At 45.8% G+C, this 27,179-nt stretch overlaps 1 protein-coding gene across 2 annotated transcripts; it reads right to left on the bottom strand.

Moving 5' to 3' along the window:
- Positions 1-656: 656 nt before the first annotated feature.
- On the bottom strand, positions 657-25,753 carry Cdan1 (codanin 1). Of its 2 annotated transcripts, none has more exons than XM_045157289.1 (28): positions 25,664-25,753; positions 25,033-25,523; positions 24,600-24,806; positions 24,243-24,406; positions 24,005-24,118; positions 23,851-23,929; positions 22,925-23,045; positions 22,638-22,747; positions 22,140-22,229; positions 21,461-21,536; positions 20,646-20,851; positions 20,140-20,260; positions 19,860-20,006; positions 19,329-19,495; positions 18,743-18,830; positions 18,450-18,533; positions 18,201-18,255; positions 17,853-17,986; positions 17,656-17,759; positions 17,286-17,444; positions 16,358-16,421; positions 16,091-16,169; positions 15,768-15,916; positions 13,773-13,880; positions 13,626-13,689; positions 13,060-13,241; positions 2,047-2,154; positions 657-1,428 (listed from the first exon to the last, which is right to left on the bottom strand). In XM_045157289.1, the coding sequence occupies exons 1-28, from the start codon at positions 25,751-25,753 to the stop codon at positions 1,303-1,305; spliced, it is 3,687 nt and encodes a 1,228-aa protein (XP_045013224.1). In that variant the 3' UTR covers positions 657-1,302. The 2 variants fall into 2 exon arrangements, with proteins under 2 accessions (XP_045013224.1, XP_045013225.1); XM_045157290.1 differs by having other exon boundaries at positions 24,600-24,803.
- Between the last annotated feature and the right edge of the window lie 1,426 nt (positions 25,754-27,179).

Below are 27,179 nucleotides of genomic sequence, written 5' to 3'. Positions count from 1 at the left end.
CCAGCTCTAATAATACAAACATCATCAGGACTAGAGTGATGGCTCAGTAGTTTAAGGCACTTCCTTGCAAACCACCCTACTAGCTTGGGTTTGATTCCCCAGTACCCACATAAAGCCAGACGCACATGCATCTGGATTTCATATGTGGGGGCAAGAGGCCCAGACTCGTTCATTCTGTCTTTCAAATACTCTTTCTTGTGCATACAAATGAATACAAAACAAAAAAGTCATCAGGCGTGGTGGCACATGCTTTTAATCCTCGGGAGGCAGAGGTAGGAGGATTACCGTGAGTTTGAGGCCACCCTGAGACTCCATAGTGAATTCCAGGTCAGCCTGAGCTAGAGCAAGACCCTGCCTCGAAAATAACAACAACAACAACCAAAAAAAGTCACCAAGCCACATGGCTTATCAGGGAATATGAGTGGAAACCACACATTATTCTAGACATTTTTCCTACAAATCCAAGAGAGCTGCACAGGAGATGTCAGTTCTTTTGGCAATAGTTCATTCAAGGCCTGAGGCTGGCTCTGCTTGGGGCATGCAATGATCATGAAGAATCAAGGCAGCTGACTGAAATTACAAGCCAGGAACTATTACCACTCACAATTCCATGCTTAGTTTTTAAAGGGAAAAAAGACAACACAAAACAAAACAGGTGAGAACAGCCATTAAGCCCTTCAGTTTTATTAAAAAAAAAAAAAGACAACAAGCTTAAATTTGTACTCTGTGCTTGATCCCTGAATGGAGGCAGGGTATGAAGATTTACTCCCTTCACGGAAGCAGAGATCCATGGTAATACCAGGATCAGTCAGGTGAGTCCATCTTACCTGTTTGTGCATATTTAAGGAGATGGAAGTCCAGCTCCTATTGGCGAGAAAATGTTGACTCCCAAGATCGAGTTTTATTAACTTTTCTTGTAAGTTAACTAGAAGTTCTCAGCCTCTGTCATGATTTCCCAGAACCACAAGAGATGCTGGGATAGCAGCAAATTGAGGCTTGAAACCCATCCGCTCACTAGCCCACACTCGTCATTTAGCATCCAAGTGAGAATGCTAGCTCTTCTCTCCAGGATTGGAGTCTCTAGGCTTTTCTGCTGTAAACCTGAATCAGGTGACTTTCCATCCTTGGAGACTCAGTTGGTGTCCCTGTGGTCTGTGGGATGCTTCACAGCCTGATGCTTCCTTCGTGCGAGTGCCCGGCTGCACTGCCTCCAGCAAGGGCTGCAGTGGGCTCTTGAGCCTCCTCCTAGGCACAGGCAGGCAGGTTCTGCTGAAATGCCCAAGCAGGGCAGCTTCTCTGCCCCTAGCTCTGTGCCAGTACTGTTCCCCGGCTTGGTTGTACCAGTTCACAAGCTCTCAACTGAGGTTCTGGCAGGTGGGGCTCAGCTAGAAACAGCTGAAACAGTGTTACTAACTCTTCTGAGAAGTCCTGAAATAAGGAGAAAAGTAACAGAAAAGGAAGAAATGTAATTCCACATCGTCCCTCCTTCCTAAAGATCAAATTGAAAAAAAAAAAAAAAAAAAGACAATAAGACTATGGTTATCTTTCTCCCAAGTGAACACTACACTGAAATGAATATGAAACTGTGGCTTGCTAGTATTTTGGGAAGTTTAAGTTCCAGCACAGAGAATGGATTCCAATAGGAAGCTTAGACAATCTACTGAACACACAGTATTATTTATCTCATTTAATGCATACTATTTTTCTCTGAACCACAAAATATTTTTAGGTACAAACATTCAAATCCAAGTTATTCTGAGTTTAAATCACCATATTCATTATGCTATATGACATTCCAACTGCTTCCCTTCTTCCTCCTCTTTGTCCCCTGAGTCTTTGATATAGTAAGTAGGCAGCCTCAGATCTGAAGAAGGCCACCCATCACAGCCACTCCTCAGTCTCAGGGCAGTCCCAAAGATAACACTTGACAAAAACCCAGTTAACAAAACACTTATTGATGGTGGGCCCACACTGGGAATTTTAGGACAAGACAGACATGACAACCTATTCTCTCTTCATGTAAGACAAGGGATGAGGACTCCTTACCCCTGGCCACTGGGCCTCATGGAGGCTACCCAAGCATGCCTCTATTTCCAACCGTCCCATGAGACCTTGCTCTACCAGCTCCCGGAGTAAGAACAGCAGCAGGTCCCACTGCAAAACACCAGAGAAGGGAAGGGCTGTTAGAACTGTACAGTGACCCGCACCGGTACTGACTGAGATCTTAGGAGGACAGAGCTGCTAAGAAGAGGAGTCTCGAAACAATGAAGTACATCAGCATGGAGTAGCTAAAAAGAATCAAGGTAACAAAGCAGCTTACAAAATTTGGGATAGAGACAATGAACATTAAGAAATAACTACAGGGCTGGAGAGATGGCCTAGCAGTTAAGGCATTTGCCTGCAAAGCCAAAGGATCTATCTCGGACCCATGTAAGCCAGATGCACAAGGGGGCACATGTGTCTGGAGGCCCTGGAGTGCCCTTTCTCTCTCAAAAAATAATAATAATAATAATAATAATAATAATAAATAAATAATAATAATAATAATAATAATAATAATAATAATAATAAAGTTAAAAAAGAAATAACTGTAACTGGACATGGTGGTACACACCTTTAATCCCAGCACTCAGGAGGCTGAGGTAGGAGGATTGCTGTGAGTTGGAGGCCACCCTGAGATACATAGGGAATTCCAGGTCAGCCTGGGCTAGAGCAAGATCCTACCTCATGGAAAACACCAGAACAATCCTCCCCCCCCCATAACTGCAGGAGCTGGGGAGATAGCTCAGTGGGTAAAGTGTTGGTCTTGAAAGCATGAGGACCTAAGTTCAACCCCAGAGCCTACATAAAAATGCCAGGGGTTATGGTGCATGCATGCAATGCCAGTGCTGGAGAAGCAGAGACAGGAGAACTGCTGGCGAGACAGATTAGTCTAATTGATTAGCACACCAGGCTAAAAAGGTGGACAGTGTTCCTGAGGATGAGAATGACATCTGAGGTTGTCCTTCTGTATGCGCGTGCGCGCACACACACACGCACACGCACACACACGGGAGTTGAGAAGCGGGCTCAGTGTGTTAAGTGCCTGCCACACAAGCTGGGCATGGCAATGTACACTTGTGCACTTGTGCTGTAATCCCAGCACTGGGGAGATAAGAGATAGGATCTTCAGGGTTTGTTGGCTAGTCTAGCCCAATTGGGTGAGCTCAGGGCTCAACAATTGGGACCCTGTCTCAAAAAGTAATATAGAGGAGCTGGAGAGATGGCTTAGCAGTTAAGAGCTTGCCTATGAAGCCTAAGAATACAGGTTCGAGGCTCAATTCCTCAGGACCCACATAAGGCAGATGCATAAGGGGCATATGCATCTGGAGTTCATTTGCAATGACTGGAGGCCCTGGGATGCCCATTCTTTTTTTTTGGTTTTTCAAGGTAGGGTCTCACTCTAGCCCAGGCTGACCTGGAATTCACTATGGAGTCTCAGGGTGGTCTCGAACTCACAGCGATCCTCCTACCTCTGCCTCCCGGGTGCTGGGATTAAAGGCATGTGCCACCACACCCGGCGGGATGCCCATTCTTTATTCTTTCTCTCTCTCTGCCTCTGTCGCTTTCAAATAAAAATAAACAAACAAAAAAGGTAATGTAGGAAGTGGAGGTTCCGGTTAAGATGGTGGCATAGAAACCACACCAAAGTAGCCTAGGGGAGAAAAAGCAAAGAAAAAAACAAAAAAAAACCCAACAGCCAAACAAAAACCCTAGTAAAATATACTATCAACTACAGGAGAGATCCAGAGTGTCTAGAGCCCACAGAAGCAGGCAGAAGCGGATCCAGCAGTGGTGGAACCAGGTCTGCATGACCACAGCTGCCAGGCTCGGCCTGACCTGCAGGAAAAGCCATGTGAGGGGAAAAGCCAGGTGAGGGGATTCTCCACTCACACTGGCCTCCTTGCTAACCCAAGAAACGTAAAGGGAGGATGGCAGGGACCACCAGAGGAGCGGCTCGTGAGGGAGAGGGTTGCAAGGACCAGCAGGAAAACATCAGCCACCATCCATAGCCTTCCCTCCCCCACTGCCAGCAAGCACCAAAGACCTGGGGAAGGGAGCTCACCTATACAACACCCACCACAGGCGATCAGAGCAGTGATCCAGTGACCCAGCCAGCCTACCTGAGCCTGTCACAGTGCAGCAAAAAGGGACCCAAGCAGGAGTGCAGCATAATTGAGACCATAACCATCCCAAAAGGTAACTGGGATTATACCAGGTCAGTACCCACCAAATAAGCCTGGTACATAGGCTTGAATCAGAAGTGCTAACTGCACCTTCCATGTCAGGATAAATTATATGTTAAATCTGAGGGATGGTAGGACTTGCCACTCTTAAATAAGCTTTATTTTGGACTTGTCATTTATTGCTTCCTAATTTATAGTGCCTAATTTATAGCTCCTCTTCTGTCGTTCATTAGGGAAGGGTCTCACTTGGTCACAAGCTGATTTGGAACCCTCAATAGACCAGAAATCTTAGCCTGCTATTTGACTGGATTAAGGATATAGGGCAATACACATCTTTAGAGACTATGACTTTGTTACAGGATCTGGTTATCATAATACCTACTTTTGCATAAATACTCTGCTGTTTTCATTGAATATGTACATTGTTTAATGAATTTGCCAGTATTTTGTTCCACTCAGCCTTCTTGAATACTCTCATAGCAGGCAAACCCAACACCTAGGGTCACTTTTGTGGTTACTCTGAGAGTCTTAAGAGCCACATCTAGCACCTTAAGCTCCTACCCAGAAGAAATATAACATCACATTGATTGATACATCTAACAATACTGCAGCTAATTAGGACATCTAAGAGTTAAATTAATCCAAGATGTAAAACTATGTACTTTAAAACTAACAAAAAGTATTAATGCATCAGAAATGACCTCCAGTGAGACTGATTAGAGGAAATGCCTGAGGAAGATTTCAAAAGAATGATTATAAATATGTCCAAAGAAATCAAAGGAATGAAAGAGAAAATCAACGATGACACAGAAAACCAATCTAATGAAATAAGGAGGTCAATACTAGACATAAATAAGGAAATAGAAATAATAAAGAAAAACCAGCCAGAATTACTAGCAATGATGAACACAGTCAATGAAATAATAATAATAATAAATAAAAAACTCTGTAGAAAATCTCACCAGTAGAATGGGTGAAGGACAGCATAGAATATCTAAACTAGAAGACCAGGTGGCAGATCTAATACAGTTAAAGAGAAAGAGAAACTCATAGGAAAAATATGAATGGGAATTTCAAGATATTTGGGACACTATGAAAAGATCAAACATAAGAATCCAGGGTATAGTAGGAGAAGAATTTCACTCCAAAGGCACAGTAGGCATTTTCAACAAAATCATAGAAGAAAACTTGCCCCAAAATGGGAAAGAGATGCTAATGCAGATACAGGAAGCCTTTAGAAGACCAAAAAGACAAAACCTGGAAAGAACCTCTTCTCGCCATATTATAATTAAACTACCTAACATACAAACTGAAGAAAATATATTGAAAGTTAGAGAGAAAAATCAGGTTACATACAAAGGCAAACGCATCAGGATCACAGCAAATTACTCAACACAAACTTTAAAAGCTAGAAGGGCTTGGAGTGATGTATTCCAAGTTTTGAAGGATAACAACTGTCACCCAAGGTTACTTTATCCTGCAAAGCTATCCATTCAAATATACGGAGAAATAAGGACATTCCACAACAAAAGCAGGCTAAAAGAATATTTGAAGACAAAACCAGCTCTACAGAAAATACTTGAAAGAATCCTCCATGCTGAAGAGAAATAAAAGTACACATATAAGGAGCCTGGAAAAAATAAACTATACTCAAATACTAGTTAATACATGAGAGCAAAGGTAAAACCAGAAGAACTACAAAACAAGAAAAATGGCAAAAATAAATACGCACCTTTCAATAATATCTCTTAGTATCAATGGCCTCAATGCCCCAACCAAAAGACATAGGTTTGCAGACTGGGTTAAAAAGCAGGATCCTACAATTTGTTGCCTCCAAGAAACTCAACTTTCTACAAAGGATGGACACTCTTAGGGTGAAAGGTTGGAAAATGGTGTTTCAGCAAATGGGCCTAGAAAACAAGCAGGGGTTGCTATCCTAATATCTGACAAGGTAGACTTCAGTCCAACATTAGTTAGGAAAGATAAGGAAAGTCACTTTACATCGATTAAAGGCACACTCCAACAGGAGGACGTTACAATCCTAATCATATATGTACCTAATATGGGGGCTCCCAACTTCATCAAACAAGTGCTAATAGAACTAAGCTCATAGATAACACCAAACACAGTTGTAGTGGGTGACTTCAACACCCCACTCTCATCACCTGACAGGTCACCCAGCAAAAAAATAGGGAGTCATCTGGATTAAATGAGGTCACAGAACAAATGGACCTAACAGATATCTACAGGACATTTCATCCAAATGCTGCAGAATACACATTCTTTTCAGCAGCACATGGAACATTCTCTAAAATAGACCATATATTAGGACATAAAACAAATCTTAACAAATACTGGAAAACTAAAATAATTCCTTGTACTCTTATCTGATCACAATGGGATCAAAATATGAATCAACAGCAAGAAAAGCTATAAAGCATACACAAAATCATGGAAAATAAATAATGTACTACTAAATGATGAATGGGTCAATGAAGAAATGAATAAGGAAATAAAAAAATCCATAAAGTCAAATGATAATGAGAACACAACATACCAAAACCTTTGGGACACAATGAAGGGAGTCCTAAGAGGGAAATTTATAGCTTTAAGTGTCTATATTAAGAAATTAGAAAGGTTGTAAGTAAACAACTTAATGCCTCACCTTAAAACCTTGGAAAAAGAACAAGGCAAACCGAAAAATCAGTAGATGGGAAGAAATAACAAAGATTAGGGCAGAAGTTAATGAAATAGAAACCAAAAGAACAATCCAAACAATCAATGAAACACATTTGGTTCTTTGAAAGGATAAACAAAATTGATAAACCTTTAGCAAATCTGACCAAAAGAGAGAAGAGATGCAAATTAATAAAATTAGAGATCGAAAGGCACCATCACAACAGATACCAAAGAAATTCAAAATATCATAGGGACATACTATAAGAACATATACTCCACTAAGCTTGAAAATCTGAAAGAAATAGATGATTTCCTTGATTTATATGACCTACCTATATTAAATCAAGATGAGATTAACCACTTAAATAGACCTATAGCAAGTATGGAGATCCAAGCAGTTATCAAAAACCTCCCAACTGGGCTGGAGAGATGGCTTAAAGATTAAGTACTTGCTTGTGAAGCCTAAGGACCCCTGTTGGAAGCTCAATTCCCCAGGATCCACATTAGCCAGATGTACAAGGGGGCACACATGTCTGGAGTTCTTGGCAGTGGCTGGAAGCCCTGGCATGCCCATTCTCTCTTTCTCTCTGTCACTCTCAAATAAATTAAAATAAACAAAAAAAAAATTTTTTTTTTTTAAGATGTGAGTACCACACCCAACTTCCACTAGCTTAGAAAAAAAAAAAAAAATCTCCCAACTAAAAAAAGTCCAGGCCCAGATGGATTTGCTGGTGAATTTTACCAGACCTTCATGGAAGAACTAACACCAATGCTTCTTAAATTTTTCCATAAAATAGAAAAAGGAATCCTACCAAACTTCTACGAAGCCAGCATCACCCTAATACCAAAACAAGGCAAAGACAGAACAAAAAAAGAGAATTATAGACCAATATCCCTCATGAACATAGATGCAAAAATTCTCAACAAAATATTGGCAAACAGTAGCTGGGCATGGTGGTGCATGCCTTTTATCCCAGCACTCGGAAGCAGAGGTAGGAGGATCGCCATGATTTGGAGGCCACCCTGAGACTACATAGTGAATTCCAGGTCAGCATGAGCTAGAGTGAGACCCTACCTTGAAAAACAAAACAAAACAAAACAAAACAAAATTGATGAACAGAATATAAGAATATATCAGAAAGATTATTCACCCCAACCATGTAGACTTTATCCCAGAGATATAGGGATGGTTCAACATACACAAGTCAATAAATGTAATACATTATATAAATGGATTGAAGGACAAAAATCACATGATCATCTCATTAGATGCAGAGAAAGCATTTAACAAAATCCAATATCCCTTCATGATAAAAGTCCTACAGAGACTGGGAATAGAAGGAACATATCTCAATATAATAAAGGCTATTTTTAAATTTTTTTCCTCATTTTTTATTAACATTTTCCATGATTATAAAAAATATCCCATGGTAATACCCTCCCTCCCCCCACTTTCCCCTTTGAAATTCCATTCTCCATCATATCCCCTACCCATCTCAATCATTCTACTTACATATATACAATACCAACCTATTAAGAACCCTCTTCACTTCCTTTCTCTTCCCTTTATATCTCTTTTTAACTTACTGGCCTCTGATAATGAGTTTTTTCCTTCTCATGCAGAAGCCCAATCATCTGTAGCTAGGACCCACATATGAGGGAGAACATGTGGCACTTGGCTTTCTGGGCCTGGGTTACCTCAATTAGTATAATCCTTTCCAGATCCATCCATTTTTCTGCAAATTTCATAACTTCATTTTTCTTTACCACTGAGTAGAACTCCATTGTATAAATGTGCCATATCTTCATTTATCCACGTATCAGTTGAGGGACATCTAGGCTGGTTCCATTTCCCAGCTATTATAAATTGAGCAGCAATAAACATGGTTGAGCACGTACTTCTAAGGAAATAAGATGAGTCCTTAGGGTATATGCCTAGGAGTGCTATAGCTGGGTCATATGGTAGATCAATTTTTAGCTGTTTTAGGAACCTCCACACTGATTTCCACAATGGCTGGACCAGACTGCATTCCCACCAACAGTGTAGAAGGGTTCCTCTTTTTCCATATCCCTGCCAACATTTATGATCATTTGTTTTCATGATGGTAGCCAATCTGACAGGCGTGAGATAGAATCTCAATGTAGTTTTAATCTGCATTTCCTTGATGACTAGTGACGTAGAACATTTTTTTATATGCTTATATCCCATTCGTATAAAGGCTATTTATGACAGGCCTACAGCCAACATATTACTAAATGGGGAAAAACTGGAAGCTTTTCCACTAAAATCAAGAACAAGACATGAGTGTCCACTGTCTTCACTTTTATTTAATATAGTACTGGAAGTCTTAGCCATAGCAATAAGGCAACACACACATAAGAGGGATACAAAGTGGAAAGGAAGAAATCAAGTTATCAACATTTGCAGATGACATGATACTATACATAATGGACCCTAAAGACTCTACCAGCAATCTGTTAGAGCTGATAAACACCTATAGCCATGTAGCAGTATACAAAATAAATACACAGAAGTCAGTAGCCTTCCTATATGCTAACAACAAACATACAGAAGATGAAATCAGAGAACCACTCTCATTCACAATTGCATCAAAAAAAAAAAGTACCTTTGAATAAACCTAACCAAGAAGTGCAGGATCTCTACAATGAAAACTTTAAAACACTCAAACAAGAAATTGCAGAAAACAACAAGAAATGGAAAGATATCCCTTGTTTTAGTATCGGAAGATTCAATATTGTGAGAATGGCAATCCAAAAGTAATCTATACATTTAATGCAATCCCCATCAAAATTCCAATGGCATTCTTCATAGAAATAGGAAAAAATCCAAAAAATCATTTGGAAACACAAAAACCCTTAGATATCTAAAACAATTTTGAGCAATAAAAATAAGGCTAATGGTATCATCATACCTGATTTTAACCTATATTACAGAGCCATAGTAACAAAAACAGCATGGTACTAGCACAAAAACAGACATGTAGATCAGTGGAACAAAATAGAAGACCCAGATTTAAATCCGGGTCACTATAGCCACTTCATATTCGACAAAAATGACAAAAACACTCAATGGAGAAAAGACAGCCTCTTCAGCAAATGATGCTGTGAAAGCTGGATATGTATCTGTAGAAGGATGAAAACTGATCCTTATCGCTCTCTCTCTTTTTTTTGTTTTTTTAGTTTTCCAAGGTAGGGTCTCACTCTGGTCCAGGCTGACCTGGAATTAACTATGTAGTCTCAGGGTGGCCTTGAACTTATGGCAATCCTCCTACCTCTGCCTCCTGAGTGCTGGGATTAAAGGCGTGCCCGGCCCTTATCTCTTTCTTTTATGCAGAAGAATAAAGTCCAAATGGATCAAAGACCTTAATTGCAGACCTGAAACTCTGAAACTGCTAGAGGAAAAAGTAGGGGAGGGCTGGAGAGATGGCTTAGCGGTTAAGCGCTTGCCTGTGAAGCCTAAAGACCTGGTCCAAGGCTCGATTCCCCAGAACCCACGTTAGCCAGATGCACAAGTGGAAGCATGCATATGGAGTTCATTTGCAGTGACTGGAGGCCCTGGCACGCCCATTCTCTCTCTCTCTCTCTCTGCCTCTTTCTCTCTCTCTGTTGCTCTCAAATAAATAAAAATAAACAAAAAAATCAAAAAAAAAAAAAAAAAAAAGAAAAAGGGGAAACCCTTCCTTATTAGGTAAAGACTTTCTGAATATAACCTCAATTGCTCAGACAATAAAACCACAGATTAACTGCTGGGACCTCATGAAACTACAAAGCTTTTATATGGCAAAACACTGTGAATAGAGTAGAGGCAACCTACAGAATGGGAGAAAATCCTTGCCAGCGGTACATCTGATAGAGGATTAATATCTAGGATATGCAAAAAACTCAAAAAATTAATAAGAAATCAAACAACCCAACTAAAAAATGGGCTGTGGACCTAACCAGAGAGCTCTGAAAAGAAGAAATACAGATGGCATATAAACATAAAAAAAAAAAAAAAAAAAATTCTACATCCCAAGTCATCAGGGAAATGCAGATTAAAACTACATTGAGATTCCCATCTCACTCCTGTCAGATTGGCTACCATCATGAAAACAAATGACCATAAATGCTGGCTAGGATGCAGAAAAAGAGGAACTCTTCTACACTGATGGTGGGAATGCAATCGGGTCCAGCCATTGTGGAAATCAGTGTGGAGGTTCCTAAGACAGCTAAAGATTGATCTACAATATGACCCAGCTATAGCACTCCTAGGCATATATCCTAAGGACTCGTCCCATTTCCTTAGAAGTACATGCTCAACCATGTTTACTGCCGCCCAATTCATAATGGCTGGGAAATGGGACCAGCCTAGATGTCCCTCAACTGAAGAGTGGATAATGAAGATGTGGCACATTTATCAATGGAGTTCCACTCAGTGGTAAAGAAAAATGAAGTTATGAAATTTCCAGGAAAATGGATGGATCTGGAATGGATTATACTAACTGAGGTAACCCAGGCCCAGAAAGCCAAGCGCCACAAGTTCTCCCTCGTATGTGGATCCTAGCTACAGATGATTGGGCTTCCACGTGAGAAGGAAAAAACTCATTAGCAGAGGCCAGTAAGTTAAAAAGGAGATATAATAAAGGGAAGAGAAAGGAAGGGAGGAGGGTACTTAATAGGTTGGTATTGTATATATGTAAGTAGAAGAATAGATTAACACAGGTGAAATGGCCCAAAGTGAGGTCAGGGGAAGAAGAGATTGAGTAAAGGAAAGGTGAAAGGAGGGCTTACCAAAAATCTAAGAGGATATAAATAACTCATATAGAAACCTACTTTTTGGGACAATTGAACACACAGGATTGTTACTAGAAAATTTTCAGTGCCAGGGATGGGATACCTTCCAGCGAGTTGTTGGCCAGGGAGGTCCCTAATATCCCCCAAAGATTACAGGCCATTGCCAAGACCCTTGGTTTCCCACCAGGAATAGATGGTAAGAGTCTATTGCTGAAGACTCCACATACTTGGGATGCAAGGTCACTGAGAAATCCTGCTGGAGCTGAGCTGAAAACCTACTCCATGTACATCAGCTGATAGAAAGCTGGAAAAAGCTACACTGCATACAGTTCAATGGGAGAGAAATTACCAGTGAAGATACTCAACAGTGGACACTGAAAGCCTTATATGTGGCCAGCCAGACCAACTGAGCCAATGGGTACAATAGTGTCACATCTATTATGGGGGAAACCAACTGCCCTCTAACTGGACTGGAGGCCCACTCCATGGGAGGGAATACATCCCTGATACTGAAAGCCTACAACCTGAGCCCTAGGGGTGTAATGTCTGCTGCTGTCTGGCTAAATGTATACACTATGCTCACCAAACTGCCCAGTAAGCACTTCTCTTAATGTTCATACCCATATATTAATACTAATCTCACTTTGGTTAGAGAACCTTCTCTTTTCAGATGGCAGTGACCTTGGGGTGACTCAGGAAGCACCATGGTGCTGAGAAGTGGTGACAAAAGGAGTGCTCAGCACTGCAATACCTCTATCACCTTCCAAGGCTCAGGGTGCATTCCGTAAGAGGTGGTGGAAAGAATCTAAGAGCCAAAGGAAGAGTAAGACTCCTTACAACAGCTCCTCCAAACATAAAATGGCCTGGATATCCATGACCTCACAGTGCCTGACACTACCTACATAAGACCCTCATAATAAAAGGAAAAGATGATGACGTCAAAATAAAAGAGAGACTGATTGAGAGGGGGAGGTAATATGATGGAGAATGTAGTTTCAAAGGGGAAAGTGAGGGGAGGGAGGGAATTACTTTACCATGGGATATTGTTTTCAATCATGGAAGTTGTTAATAAAAAATAAAAATAAAAAAAAGTTAATGAATAAAGTAATGTAGAATGTGACCAAGGAAGACACAGGATACCAACCTCTGCCTTCCACACACATGCAAAAAACCCTAAAACAAATGATTACAAAGAGCTGGGCATGATAGTTGATATGTTATTCTAGCACTAGGAAGGCAGAGGAGGCCTGGTCTCAAGGGCAACAGATTTAGACCCTGTCTCAAAAAATAACAACAAAACCCCCCACCCCCATATAAACTGCAGACAGTTAAGAAGCCTTCCTGTACCCCTCAGACTCACCTCCCTTGGCCGAGTGTCTGCCAGAAGCCCCACATTTCTTGGGCTCAGTAGTAGCTGTAGTGGAACTGGTCCCTGGAAGTCATCTTTCCATAAGGAAAGCAGCATGTGCAGAAGCCTTCGAGCCTGTCCTCGCTCCAGCCTGTGCTGTGCTGGAGGCCCTAGGATGGGGATCTGGTCTGCAACTATGAGACGAGAGAAGCCGAGTTTTAATGATTTGTGTGTGTGTGTGTGCCTGCGCGCATGCACACCTGCATGTGGAGGTCCACTCCTTCCACTTGTTTGAAGCAGGGCCTCCTGTTCATGGCTGCATATTCTAGGCTAGCTTCTAGGATTCTCCTGTGTCTTGCCATAGGAGGGCTTGGATCATAGATGCTCAGTTCTGTCTAGCGCTTTATTTTATTTATTTATTTATTTTTAATCTACAGAAGCACTTTATCCATCTCCTGAAATTAGGAAGCCAAGTTTTCCATGCAGACAGCAGAGCACTCTTGCTTGGAAGCTTGCTTAGACCTAGTCTTTGCATTTGGGGAATGTAGCATGAGGGATGTGCTAGAAAAGAACCATACCCAGGAGGGACGCCAACTCCACAGAACATTTGGCCAAAAACTGCTCAGCAGGTGGGCACAGGAACTGTGAGAAAAGGAAGAGAGACATGAGCGCCCGCTGACTGCTGTAAGGCTGGGTCCTGGCCGTTGTGGTTTGTTACATCTCACCTGGCGGCACCGCAGTGACTGGCCCAGCTGGCTTAGGAGTTGCTCCAGATGTTCTGGGGAAACTCCTTCCTCAGGGTCCCGGGGTCCCGCAGCCAGGGAGAGCACATCCTGCATACAGCATGATGTTGAGACCTCATGCCAGGCTGAGACCAAGGTACCAGAGACTTGCTTTGGGATGGGGACCAGCCAGTGGAGAGGTAGAAGGGAAATGAAGCCCCAGAAGGTAAAGCAACTGGGCCAAGGTGTCCCTAGAGCTGGGGCTCAGGCAGGACAACACAGCTACGATAAGCAACTGTGGACAACACAGAGGGAAACGGATGGAGCAGTTAAGCCAAAGGACTGGGTGCTGCAAAGAGATTTCAAAGACATGCCACTTATCTGGGGACAAAACTTCCTAACCAACCCCCAGAGGACATCTTAAAACCCTTGGAGAAACTGTCCTACCCACTGCAGTCTGAATATTTTTCTCTCATGCTTCTTACTCGTCATCTCAGGGAGATGACATTTCAACACAGAAATCCTCTATAGCAAGAACTAGTGTCTAGTGGATCGGTACATTTTCCTCCTTCTCCCTACACTGTCTCCATTGTTAGGCCTTGCTAATTCCTAGGCCATCACTCTAGACCAGGGTCAGATATAAATTAGGCCTGGTGGGTCATAAGTTCTGTTTCAATTACCCTGGTAATATAAAAGTAGCCATAGACAGTTTATTAATTAATTTAGTGTTTTGGTTTTTTTTTTTCCAAGGTAGGGTCTCACTCTGGCTCAGGCCGACCTGGAATTCACACTATAGTCTCAGGGTAACCTTGAACTCAGTGATCCTCCTACCTCTGCCTCTCAAGTGCTGGGTGCGCCACCACACCCAGCTGTAGACAATTTATAAATAAATGGATGGGGCTGTGTCCAGAACTTTATTTACAAAATAAATCATAGCTCAATTTGGTCCAGGGGCTATCGGTTGGCCCTTCCCCTAGAAAATCTGAAGTAATATTTTTATGGAACTTGGAGGCTGAACCTAGGAATTGTATTACATCCCTAACTTTTAAAATATATTTTGTTTGGAGCTGGGGAGATGGTTTAGTGATTAAAGGCACTTGCTTGCAAAGCCTATCAGTCTAGGTTCAATGTCCCAGAACCCATGTAAAGCCAGATGCACAAAGTAGCACATGCATCTAGAGTTCACCTGTAATGGCTAGAGGCCTTGGTATGCCCATTTTCCCTTTTTCTGCTTGCAAATAATATATGTTTTTTTGAGCTGGGTGTAGCTTTCCCAGCCCTCAAGAGGCTGAAGCAGGAGGATCACAGAGAGTTCAAGGCCAGCCTGAGGCTACATACAGAATGAATTCCAGGTCAGCCTAGCTAGTGTGAGACACTGTCTCAAGGTCTATGCCATCAGGTCTAGCAAAAGTCTGAATTTTAAAATCAAGTCTGAACTGACAGTGTATTCTTCGTGCATTATCCTCCACATTTGACAGAAGCACAAAATTCATGTCCAGGGCACTAGGGATGCCGCTCAGTAGGTAAAGTGTCTACTTGGCATGCATGGAGCCCTTTGTTCAATACACAGCACAGCATAAAGGGACAGGGCAGTACAGCGTACACCTGCAGTACCAGCACTTGAGGGGAAAGGTGGGAGGATTAGGAGATCATTCTCAACTACACAGCAAGTGAGGACAGCCTAAGCCCATGAGACCCTGACTCAAGAAAATACCATAACCAAATTTGAGGTGACTGCCTGTTAAGACTTTCCTACTGTACTTTAGCTGTTTACCACCATTTGTTTACTATAGATTTAATTAAAAACTTTAGATCTACCCTTTTGGAATTCAACTCAGCTCTGCTCTACCAAATTCCATGCAGTAAGGAACAAAACAGAAACTAGCCAGACAATACAGGAAGCATCTACACAGATCCTGAAGCTGCTGTGAAAAAGGAAAGTAACACACGGAAGGGGGAGGGTGTGGGGAGCCAAAAGGGAGTAGGGTAGCTGTGTACTTTTATCTCGGAGATGAGGTGGGAGGGGAGGGGAGCATGGTGCTCACAGGCTCGGGAGCAGCCCCTCCGCTCCACGCGGGCAGCCGGCTCAAGACCCTGGGTTCGCAGTATGCGGCTCACAGCTGCTTTCACCTCCCTTCTAATCAGTGCTGGCAGGCAAAGGAAGAAAAGCAGTCACTCAAGTGGTCCCCTGCATGGGCTCACTATGACAACTCACATCCTCACTGTTTCCAACTGGCTAAATTTCATCTCCCACACACTGCCCAACATCCTGTCATCCACCCTTTCACACCTGGTTCAGCTACTCTTTCCCTGACCCTCACCTGTGATGTTAGCTGACAACCAAGAGCAGGCTTTCTCTGTGGCGAGCTCCACAGCAATGTTCTCTGCACTGCTTAGAACCTGCAGCAGGCACAGGACTGCAGAGTAAGGGGCCTTGGGAAGGGTGTGCAGGTGCAAACAATGGACACAAGAGTTCAGGAATGACACCCTCATCCCCACCATGATAGTTCATGTTCATACAGGTACATGTGTGCACATATGCATATGTGCACCCAGGCCTGCTAGTTCCAGGCCTCGTTGCTACGTACAGCGGCTGGGGTCTCCTCCGGGAGCAGTGCTCGCACAGCTGCAGGGCTCTTCCTCTGGCAGAATCTAAAAGGAAACACACAGAGCGAGTCAATGAGGTCTAGTCATTTTAGTCTGACTCACAGAGGCAAATGCCCTGAGTGTATCAGGCCTCTGACCTGAAGGCTGTACCTCAGAGAGAAGCACTGCCCACCCTACTGTCCCAATGCAGATGATGAAAAAACTAAAAAACACACTAGGTGAGAAAGACATACCCTTCCAACGAACTTTTTTTTTTTTTCTGGTTTTTCGAGGTAGGGTCTCATTCTAGCTCAGGCTGACCTGGAATTCACTATGTAGTCTCAGGGTGGCCTCGAACTCATGGTGATCCTCCTACCTCTGGCTCCCAGGTGCCGGGATTAAAGGCATGTGCCACCATACCCAGCCCAATGAGTTTTTGAGCTCAAATCTATGAGCCCAAAGAGAAGGGAAAGGAGATAGGAAGTGGAATGAAGAGTGCGAAAGCAATTAAGGGAAAAACAGAAGCCAAGAGGAAGCTAGGTATGGTGGCTCATACCTGTCATCCCAGTATTGGGGAGGCTGAGGATAGGAGGATAACCACAAGTTTGAGGTAAGTGCTACCTAGTGAGTGAGTTCCAGGTCAGCCTGGACTACAGGTGAGAACCTGTCTCAAAAATAAGACAAAACGCCAAGTGTGGTGGTGCACACCTTCAACCCCAGCACTTTGGAGGCAGAGGTAGGAGGATTGCTATGAGTTCAAGGCCATCCTGAGACTACATAGTGAATTCAAGGACAGCCTAAATGAGAGTGAGACCCTACCTTGGAAAACCAAAAAAAAGACAAAACAAACACCCGCCCCCCCCCCCCAAAAAAAAAGCCAAGAGGAGACTCAAGGACATGAAAAGCTTCAAACACATTGGTAGTTCTTACTCCTGCCCCTGGGTCAATGCCTGGGCCCCATGAGGGCACAGTTGGGAACACAAGATCTCCAACAGCTGGGCTGGATCTCCCCCTTCCTGTCCCCGTGTCACCAGCTGCTCCTGGAGAAGTGACTCTGCCTGGTGTACCAAATCTGCTACCAGCGTCGCCCTGTAGCAGGGACAACAAGGTTTGGAGTAGATGGAAGGGATGAAGAGAAAGGGGGCTGCAAAGTTAAGGACATTTGGTCAGAGGATGCAAATGTTTTCAGCCTCCCTGCTCCCCCAGGTGACTTTCCTATTTGAGCAGGTGTTACAAGTTAAAAGGAGCTTGGGGAATAGGTAGTACGGGATTGACACCAAGACCTTCACTCCACTCTTACTTGATGTGTTTGACACAGTTTGATCCAATTCTTTCTGCCACAAACTCCACAGTCCTGCGCAGGGAGGGTGGCTGGTTGTGAAAAAAGGCCTGGGCAAGCTGAGCCTGGGGGAGCAAGGGAAGTAGTGCCATAAGGGCTTTCTTTTGTGTTCCCCATGCACTGGCTGCCTTCCCTCTTTTCTTGCCCTCTTCCCTTACCTGCAACCCCTGGCTTGTCTGGAGAGGCTGGGTTCCCAGGCTGCTGGTGGTAGTAGGGGTGATTTTCCTCACAAAGCCCCCACTTCGCCCACTGCTGCCTGAAACCCATGAAGCGAGCAATTTCCGGAGCTCTCCTGCATTAGAAAAGTCTAAGTTCTTAATTATAAAACAACGCTCTCCTACTTCCCCAAGTATGTTGGACTTTGAATATTTGTAAAGCAAAACAGGATAAAGCTCCCCAGAAGCCTAAGGACAGGACAACATACTGAGGAGTCAGGCCATGGGTTCCCTTTTGGGTATCCATGTAGGAACAGACCATGGACCATAGAGGGAGACAGAGATGCTCACCAATGTAGGGACAGCAAGTATAAAGCAGCTGTTGGTCCACAACAGGCACACTGTCCTGGGGGAGAGCAGACCAGTGTTGGCAGAATGTGACAGGGAGGCTTCCTCTCCTCCCCAACAGCCCAGATATGGGACAGTCCAGCAGAATTATGCAAGGGCCAAGTCTTTTCTAGCTTCTTTCTTGCTGGGTTTTCTATTCAGCTTACTTGATTCTTGGGGTTCCCATGGCTTTGGCTAGACCCTGACACTCACCAAACCATGCTCTGAAGCTGCAGTGTCCACCTCAAAGGCCTGACCCTCTTCCAGAAAGAATAAGTCCTCAGGTACTGTGGGAATCTAATGAATGGAGAACAGTCAGAGCTCCATTCGCACTTCTGACCTCATGGGGTCTCAGGGACAAGCAGTCTTTCTCTAAGCCATGGTAATGCCCAACCTTTTCAGAACCTTCCTCTTCTGGACCCTATCTTTGCTCAGATGACAGAGTTTTTCCCCATCTCTGCCACAGTAGCCACCCCTGTCCCATCTAGACCATCCCATTTGCCAACCTGGAAAAGCCAGCCCAGAACAGCAAGCAGCAGCAGCTTGTTCAGGAAGCACATCTCCCCTTCATTCTCCTGTGATAAGACCAAGCTCCTATAAATGGTAAATGGCAGATGTGAACACAACTGGTGCCAAGGGATAAAAGGGAGTAAACAAAAGCTATCGCTGGGAAGTCAGTTCTCACAAGACCAGAAAGACTGTGTTGTCATGCAGACAACCAGGATCTCTTTGGTGTCCCTTGCTGCATCTGCATTCCTTCTCAGCTGGGCCAAAGAAGTCAGGAAAAAAACAAAGGAATGGCCAAAAGAATTGTACACAGCCCACCTCTATGACAAGTTCTGCTGTGGCTGTGGGAGTAGACAGCTAGAGTCTCTTAATAAACAGCAGATCCACTGGGCATAGTGGTGCATGCCTTTCAATCTCAGCACTTGGGAGGCTGAGATAAGAAGATTGCTATGAATTCAAGGCCAGCCTAAGACTACATAGTGAATTCCAGGTCAGCCTGGGCCAAAGAGAGACCCTACCTTGAAAAACCAAAACACGAATTAACAGATAGCAGACCTGAGCAAATCTCAACTTTGACCTGCTCACCGATGTAGCTGCAGCAGCAGAGTAAAGATGCTCCGGTAATAGTCCAGCAAGGGGACAATATGGTCAGCAAAGGAGAGGAACTCCACCAGCCAGGGCACCGTGAGCACTGCCCGATGGGTCCACAAACCCTGCTGCAGCAGAGCTCGCACATCCAGCACAGGAGGAACCTAGGAGAGCCATAGTTCAGTCAGTGAGCAGGTTCTTAAGTAGGGAAGGGCTTAAGTCCTCTAACTGCTAGGTGTTCAGAACAGCTGAGGAGGGCTGTAGAAATGGCTTAGCGGTACGCCATTTCTTTGCAAAGCCAAAAGACCCAGTTTGATTCCCCAGGACCCACACAAACCAGATGCACAAAGTGAAGCATGCATCTGGAGTTTGTTTGCAGTGGCTGAAGGCCCTGGTGCACCGTTCTCTCTCTCTTTTTATCTCTTTTTCAAACAAATAAAATAAAACATAAGGAAACCAGTGAGCCTTCATACATACCTTGCTGGTCTGGCTCAGTTCCCTCCTGACCCAGGTCTTCCACCCACTCACCTGGCTCCTAAGGGCCAGAATGGAATCCTGAAGCTCACGAGTTGGGGGTGGTTCAGACCCGCGGTACGGTAGGAAAGCCACAAAGCCCAAAAATTTAGCTAAAAGTCTCAGGCTAAGAAGCACCATGGCAAACTGTTTCCGTTCACCCTACACGAGGAATCAAGTGAAATAAAAGGTTCTAAGCATAATTCTCTAGAAAATCTTAAAATCTGTTGTTTCCCCTGAATATGCCCTTTCTTCCTGGGTCAGACCCTATTTGCTCCTTATTCTGTTTTCTAACCTGCCAGTCCACATCTGACTCCCCGTCGTCATCACCAGGCTTATGCTGAGGCAGGGCAAGGCCGTTAAGCTCCCGGATCTTCAAGCTCAGACTATCCATAAGATGCTGATTAAACTGGAAGCTGGGGGTGGGGTGAGAACAGAACAAAAATTTTAAAAAGCACTGTAAAAGGTGCAGAAAGAACTAGAATTGAGCAGAGGTAATGTAGTAGATGGGAAGGGAGGCTGAGGAGCAATGAAATTATCTAGGTGGGCAAAAGAATGAGAAATTGAAATGGAGTTAAGAAAAGGTAAATGAGGGGTTGGGGATTTAGCTCAGTGGATGAGCGCTTGCCTAGCAAGCGCAAGGCTCTGGGTTCGGTCCTCAGCACCGAGGAAAAAAAAAAAAGAAAAGGTAAATGAAAAGAGCCAAACTTAAGACTCACTCATTATATTCAAAACTTTGGGGAAACCAGTAAACCTCCTTTGGCCTCTGCCCCTCTTCCTGTTAAACACAGTGCCCTTTACCTGCTGGCACTCAGGATGAAATCCCTGAAGAAGCCTTGACATCCTGGAAAGGTGGGGGGTGGGCAGGGCCCCCCACTACTCTGAGGGGCCAGCAGTCGTTCCTGTAGCTGCCTTAACCGTCCCAGCTTGTCAGCTCCCAGCATATTCAACACATCTGGAGCCTCACCCAAGACAGTGCCGCCAGCACTGCCAGGGCTCTGACACATCTGAAGTGTCAAAAGGAAGAAACACAAACAACAGTAAGTAAGAGATAAAGATGAACAAAACAAGGATAATGTGGGCTGGGTATACAGCTCAGTGGTAGAGCATTTGCAAGGAAGGAAGAAAAAAACAAAAATACAAACACCAGTAAGTAAAAGATAAGGATTAACAAAACAAGGATAATGTGGGCTGGGTCTACAGCTCAGTGGTAGAGCATTTGCTTAGCATGTGTGGAGGCCCAAGGTTTTACACCTAGTACTTCCAGAAAGGGGGCAGGGAGGGGAATACTTATAGATTATTTTCTTATTCTCAAGGTGAAGAAACTGAAACTACTATCACTAGAACTAGGATTTGCAGAGAGGCCTGACTACTAAGCCTATGCTTCTGCTACCACAGCACAAAAAATTAAAAGGTGGTAAGCGGCTAGGCAAGGGCACTTGGTGCAGATGAGGTCAGAGAGCAGTCTATTTCTTCTCTCTGCTCACCAGAATTTTAACCCACCACTCAAGCAGTAAAACTCCTGTTCAAACTTCAGCCAGAATCCCACCCACTGAATTGTGGTCCAGGGTGCCAGGCTTGACTTGGATACCTACACCACCTGCTGCAGCTGTTACCTGGAGAAGCTGTTTCTGGAAAAGTCGAACAAAGTGGCTGTGGCTGCAGGCTGCTGAGAGTTGACTCATCATGGCTCTGAGAAACAAGAGGCAGGTATAGTGAGAAGGAGCACTCTGCTACAGTTGGCCCACAAAGGGATTGGGGAAGATATAGGAGATTCCTCTCACTACCAAGATCCTAAGGCTAGAGATGTACTTAACAAACAAGAAGTGCCCTATCAGATTTTCAGGTCACCCTGAGTGCTAGGGAGCTTCATAACTACTACCAAAGGGAGATGAGTGGACAGAGGGTACTTGTCCTACAGGTTGGTCATTTGCCTATGCAAAGTTGTAAGACTTGCTAGAATGGAAGATGGAAAAAATGGAGACTAGAGGAATTGAGCCCGTGATTTGGGTCAAAATTCAAGCAACTTCAATTACAAGCTTTGTACTTTCCCAAGCATTTGCCATTATAGACCAAGTAAGAGGCACTTCTGAGTGCAAAGAGCTGGAGAGACAAATCCATTTTAAATCCAGGCACAGTTATACATAACTAGACACTGAGGAGAGAAGGAAATTAGCTGTGGGCTAGGAGAGTAGGAAAAAGCTTCTTCCCATCAGCATCCCAAACACCATTCACTGCAGTTGCAGCTCACTATCAGAAGCAAGAAGAAAAGAGAACTCTGAGAGGCACACCCACCTGATCTTGCTGCCCAAGCCCTTCTCAAAATCCCAGCCAGGTTCCTCATGGTGATCTTCCCACTCTCGAAGTACCTCATAGAACACATCCCTGAGAGACACACAAGAGCGCTTCATTAGCAGAACCACAGATGCTTCTCACTCACTTCCAATAGTACTTTCCTTTGCTTGCAAGGCTAAAGACAGGTCTACCCACAAGCCCATTCCTTAAACTACAGTTTTCTTCATGATGGCAATGTTACAGAGCCAGCGGCAGTATGCCACAAGCCTCATGGACCTCTGTGACATTGGAAGTTGATCCTGACACGTTCTTCTGAGACTACAGCCATATATCTGAGAGGGTTTGCTAAGCTCAGGGATTATAAAGTCTGTGGATATGAAATAGAATGAAGCCAGCAGGCCTGGCAGGAAGGGCCTGATGGTACTAACCCACTACCTGTTAGTGCCAAACTCCTAGTCTGTGCCTATTCCCTTCCCAGTAGTTCCCTTTTCTTTTCACCTCTGTTTTTTAAAAGTATGAAAGGCTCGGTCACTGAAGAAGTTGGCACGATTGTCAGTTTCTGGCTGAAAGGAGACAGCTTGAGCAGAAGGTGGCATCATCAATGAGACCTGAAACATGGCAGTGACATTAAAAACTAAAAGCCTGGGGGGTTATGCTAAGCCTTTAGCAATTTATTCTTGCCCAGAGCTAGCAGATAGGGAAGTGTCAGGTACAAGTTGCCTGAATTTACAAAAGCTTGAAAGGGCCACATCTGGGCTAGTAGGTTTCTAAGCTGGGGTCACTACCTTGGCAACACTGCCCTCATAGGCAGCTCGAAGGCGGCCTTGAAGAGCTGGTGAGAAGCATAGTAGCCGCTCATTCTCAGCTAGCAGCTTTAAGGTCCCTTTGTCCAGGTAAGAAAGAACCCTGCAGGAACAGAACACATATACTCAGACTAAAACAGACTACACACAGGGTGCAGGCATCTATACACCACACCTAGGAAATCTGGAGCTTGGAGCAGGTTAAACCCAGATATGTCAAGGTCATGGGCCAAGGATTAAGGTGAAGAAGGGGAAGGGGGAAGAAATTAGACCTCATGGAGTCTGAAGCAGGAAAGCAGGCTAGAAACAGCAGCCATAAATACCAAGGTCAGTTTCCAGGTGTGTTTTTTTTTTGTTTTTTGTTTTAGGGTCGCTTTAGGGTCTCATTCTAGCCCAGGCTGACCAGGAATTTATGGAGTCTCAGGGTGGCCTTGAACTCACGGTGATCCTCCTACCTCTGCTTCACGAGTGCTGGGATTAAAAGCGTGCGCCACCACGCCTGGCTTGTATGATTTTTTTTTTGGGGGGGGGTAGTAGTGAGGATCGAACCCAGAGCTTTGCTTATGATAGGAAGTGTCTCGCCAAGTCACATCCCTCCCTACTTTTTTTTTTTTTTTAGTTTTGAGACAGAGTTCCCCAGGCTAGACTTGTACTCCTTCTGCAGCACAGGCAGGTCTTGAACTTGCAATCCTCCTGCTTCAGCCCCCTGAGTATTATTTGTTGCACCATGCCCACCTATTTAATTCTTTCAGGGAATAAATACATAATCTTGACACAAAATTAAATGCTAAAGGTGGGACAGTCTAGGTCATTGCACCTATGTCAAGTCTATCTATGTGTCCCAAATGGCCGGAAACCCCAGACAGATGGTAAGAGTCATGGCCCAAATGCCTGTTAAGAAAACTCACTGAAATTGATGCTCCAAAACCTGCACTGCAAAGAAGACACAATCGTGGATGCTCTGAAACAGTGGAATTTCCAGCGAATCTAGGACAGGAACACACTGTCAGTTCATGACTTTCCCAGCTCAGACCCCACTTCTCAAGAGGCTTGCTTACTGACCTAAGGCACCCTGACTTGATTCAAGGTCACTGTCCTTGGCAGGCACCATCCTGCGGGCAGTAAGAAGCTGAAGGACGAAGAAGAGCTCCAAGAACAGGTTTGGGACCAGGTTCTCTAGATATAAAAAGACATCTCATGGCACTGGCACCAGTGGAACCAGGGCTCTGTGTGCCTCACTGATTCTCTTACCCTGCAGTTTACAAGCATCCCCATTGCAGCCCCCTTGCTTATCACTCACCAGCAATGCATGAGGAGTAGACGAGGGCTACCAGTTCCAGGCGCTGGCGGGAAGACACTCTGGCAGGGTCAGCAGATTCTGCCGTGAGACTTTCTGTCCGGCTGGGGATGGGAGATTCTGGGGTGGAACAGGCAGGGGTAGGCGACTGCTGCAGCTGCTTAGAGCTATGCGGACAGAGACATGTCATAAATAGCCTGGCCTGTCAGCCACATCCACACTCAATTCCCTCTAGGGAAAACATCAACAGCCCAGGAAGCAAACTCATGAGTCTCCAATGAAGAAACCAACTTCAGGGAAAAAGCCGTAAGGTCCCCAACAGGAAGGAAACTGACATCCCAGGTGGTGGCAAAGCCATACCGCTCCTTCCTGAGCATCTCCCGTTCCTCTTGCAGACTCCTGCACCCCAGGGGAAGGCCAAGGCCCCAAGGGCTAGTGTCCAGGGCTGAGGGTTGGGAAGTGGGGGCACAGCTGATTGGGGGTGAGGTGAAGCAGGTCTTGGGTTTGGAAAGTGACCGTTCTTCGCTCACAGGAGTTGGGTTGATCCTTCGAGAAGGTTTTGTCCTGCTGAGAGTGAGTGATCACGGGTTTTTCTCAAATTTCTATCTTCAAACATCCCTCCACAACAACTGGGCCCCTTTCCAAAAAACAAAACAAACAACCTCCCCCCCCCCCCCAAGCCACCTCTCCAGCCTTCCCACGCTCGATGTGGGAAGCCCAGCACTGACTCCCTTCCCTTCTCCCCAGGCAGAGCCTTCCCCCACCCGCCTCCTGGGTGAGGGCTGATTCTCACCCTGCGGGGCCCTGAGGAACCGTGCCTACAGGAGGGAACTCCTCCAAGTTGCTGAGGTTTGGCGGATCCGAGGAGAGCTCGAGCCTGGGGCTGATGGGACTGCCCGAGGCCCTGGACCTCCGGGCCCCGGCCCAGGCCCCGTTCTCCCCGCCAGCCCCCTCCTCCGAACCCCCGGGGCCGCGGCCTCCACGTTCGCGGGCCGGCCCGGGTCCCCGCCTCCGGCCCCCGCGGCGGGCCAGCGGGGCCTCGGCGGCGGTGCTCAGCGGCTCGGCCGCAGGGAAAAGCTGGCTGCGCGCCCCGCGGCTGCCCCGCGATGGGCCTCCGGGCCTGGCCGGCAGGGCAGCCGAGGCGCCCGGGGTCTTGGCGGGCGTCGGGGGGCCCTGCGGGAGGACGCGGCTGCTCTGCTCCCTGAGGAAGTTCAGCAGGAACGGCACGAACTCCTTCCGCACGGGCTGCAGGGCGCGGAGCACGGCGGCCTCGGCCGGGCTGCCCTGCGGAGAGGCCGAGGTCAAGGGGCAGGGTCAGCTGGCTGCCAGCGCCGGTCCGCCCGCGACCAGGGCCTGGCGAGGCGACCTCTCCCTCGGGGAGCGGTGCGTTCCAGCCGGGCCCAGGGGCGGCTCGGCGCTGTTACCTCGGAACTCTGGGCGCTGCGCGCGATCCACCGCACCGCGGCGGCCACCGACACCTCCTCTCGCAGCAGCGACTCCAAAACGGCCGCCATCCCGACCAGGGCGCTGGGAGGCGAGTGCGCAGGCGCCGGCGCGCCACGGGCGGCCCAGGAAGGGCGGGGCCGGAGGCTGGGACGACCGCGGGGCGGGGCGGGGCGGGGCGGGGAGGGGCGGGGCGGGGAGGGGCGGGCTGAGGTCCCGGCGCCCGGGCCGCTGCCCGCAGATCCAGCGCCGGGTGGCCCGCTTCTCTGACCGTCCCACCCGCTCGTCCGTCCATCCGTCCGGCTCTCGCGAAGACCCGAGCTAACGCTGAGGCCACTTGCGACCGGCGACACACGCAGCTCTGGGGAGACCCAGCGAACCCACGAGCGGCCGGACAGGTGATCAGTACTAACCGAAGGCTCCAGCCTACCTACCTACCCACACCCTCCCCGCCACCACCCTACCCAAAGAAGCAGGGCTAGCCTCCCCGCTCGTCTGACTTCTCAAAGGCTGACTTTCCACCCTTGGCCCAGAGAGCCTGTCGTCTCCATGGACCTCCACCACTTGGGACAATTCCTGCCAAGAGGCTTTTGACCACTCCAGGCTTCAACCTCCAAAGGCCTTAGGCAGCCCTACACACAAAGTCCTCGACACCGGGTATCACTGGGTTTACATGAAGTTAATATTTTAACTACTCCCATTTGAGATGGCAATAAGCATATTCATAGTTAGCTTCTGGAAGTTTCTTCATCTTAAGGTGTTTTCTTCCCTCCCTCCCTTCTCCCTCTCCAGAGTTGGAAAACCCAGGGCCTTGCACTAGCTAGTACTTTAGACGTTGAGCTATACCTTCAGTCTTCCCCTTATTTTGAAAAATGTCAGAGTAGGCCTTTTGAATGTTGCTCTCAGTGAGAAATCAAAGTAGAAAATTCAGGCTGAGGGCTTGAAAGATGGCTTAGTGGTTAAGGTGCTTGCCTGTAAAGCCAAATGACCCAGGTTCGGTTCCCCAGGACCCAGGTAAGCCAGATGCACAAAGTAGTGCATGCATCTGTAGTTTGTTTGCAGTAGCTGGAGGCCCTGGGGTACCCATTCTCTCTCTCTCCTCAAATAAACAAAAACTATACATATTTTTTTTTTTAAAAAGGAAAATCCAAGTTAAGAAAAACAGATGTCAGTTAATATTCACAGGGATCATGCCAAGCAGGAGTCAAAGCCAGGCCCCTGTGAATTTCCTTCTGAGTTCCTCTGGTTCAAAGGAAGATCGCTGGGAACGCAGAGCAGGAAGACCTCTAAGGGTGCCAGAGTATTCGCTGTGGAAAGGAAAAAGTACCCCTATCCAGAAAATGGTGGACTGAAATTTTTTTTTTTTTTTCAAGGTAGGGTCTCACTCTAGCTCAGGCTAACCTGGAATTCACTATGTAGTCTTAGACTAGCCTTGAGATCAAGGTGATCCTCCTTCCTCTGCCTCCCAAATGCTGGGATTAAAGGTGTGAGCCACCA

This window comes from Jaculus jaculus, chromosome 8, assembly GCF_020740685.1.
Source record: "Jaculus jaculus isolate mJacJac1 chromosome 8, mJacJac1.mat.Y.cur, whole genome shotgun sequence".
Classification (NCBI taxonomy): domain Eukaryota; kingdom Metazoa; phylum Chordata; class Mammalia; order Rodentia; family Dipodidae; genus Jaculus; species Jaculus jaculus.
The sequence above is the reverse complement of the archived record's forward strand: the minus strand, read 5'-3'. Positions and strand labels throughout refer to the sequence as shown.

Bases quoted from the DNA above. Each gene is read 5' to 3' on its own strand.
- Cdan1 (XM_045157289.1), bottom strand. From the start codon at position 25,753: ATGGCGGCCGTTTTGGAGTCGCTGCTGCGAGAGGAGGTGTCGGTGGCC. The intron at 16,422-17,285 runs GTAAGAACTACC...GTTTCCTTTTAG, and splicing joins GCATTGACCCAGGGGCAGGA to ATTCTGCCAGAGGAAGAGCC. The intron at 13,242-13,625 runs GTATGGTTCTTT...CTCGTCTCATAG, and splicing joins GGAGTTGGCGTCCCTCCTGG to TTGCAGACCAGATCCCCATC.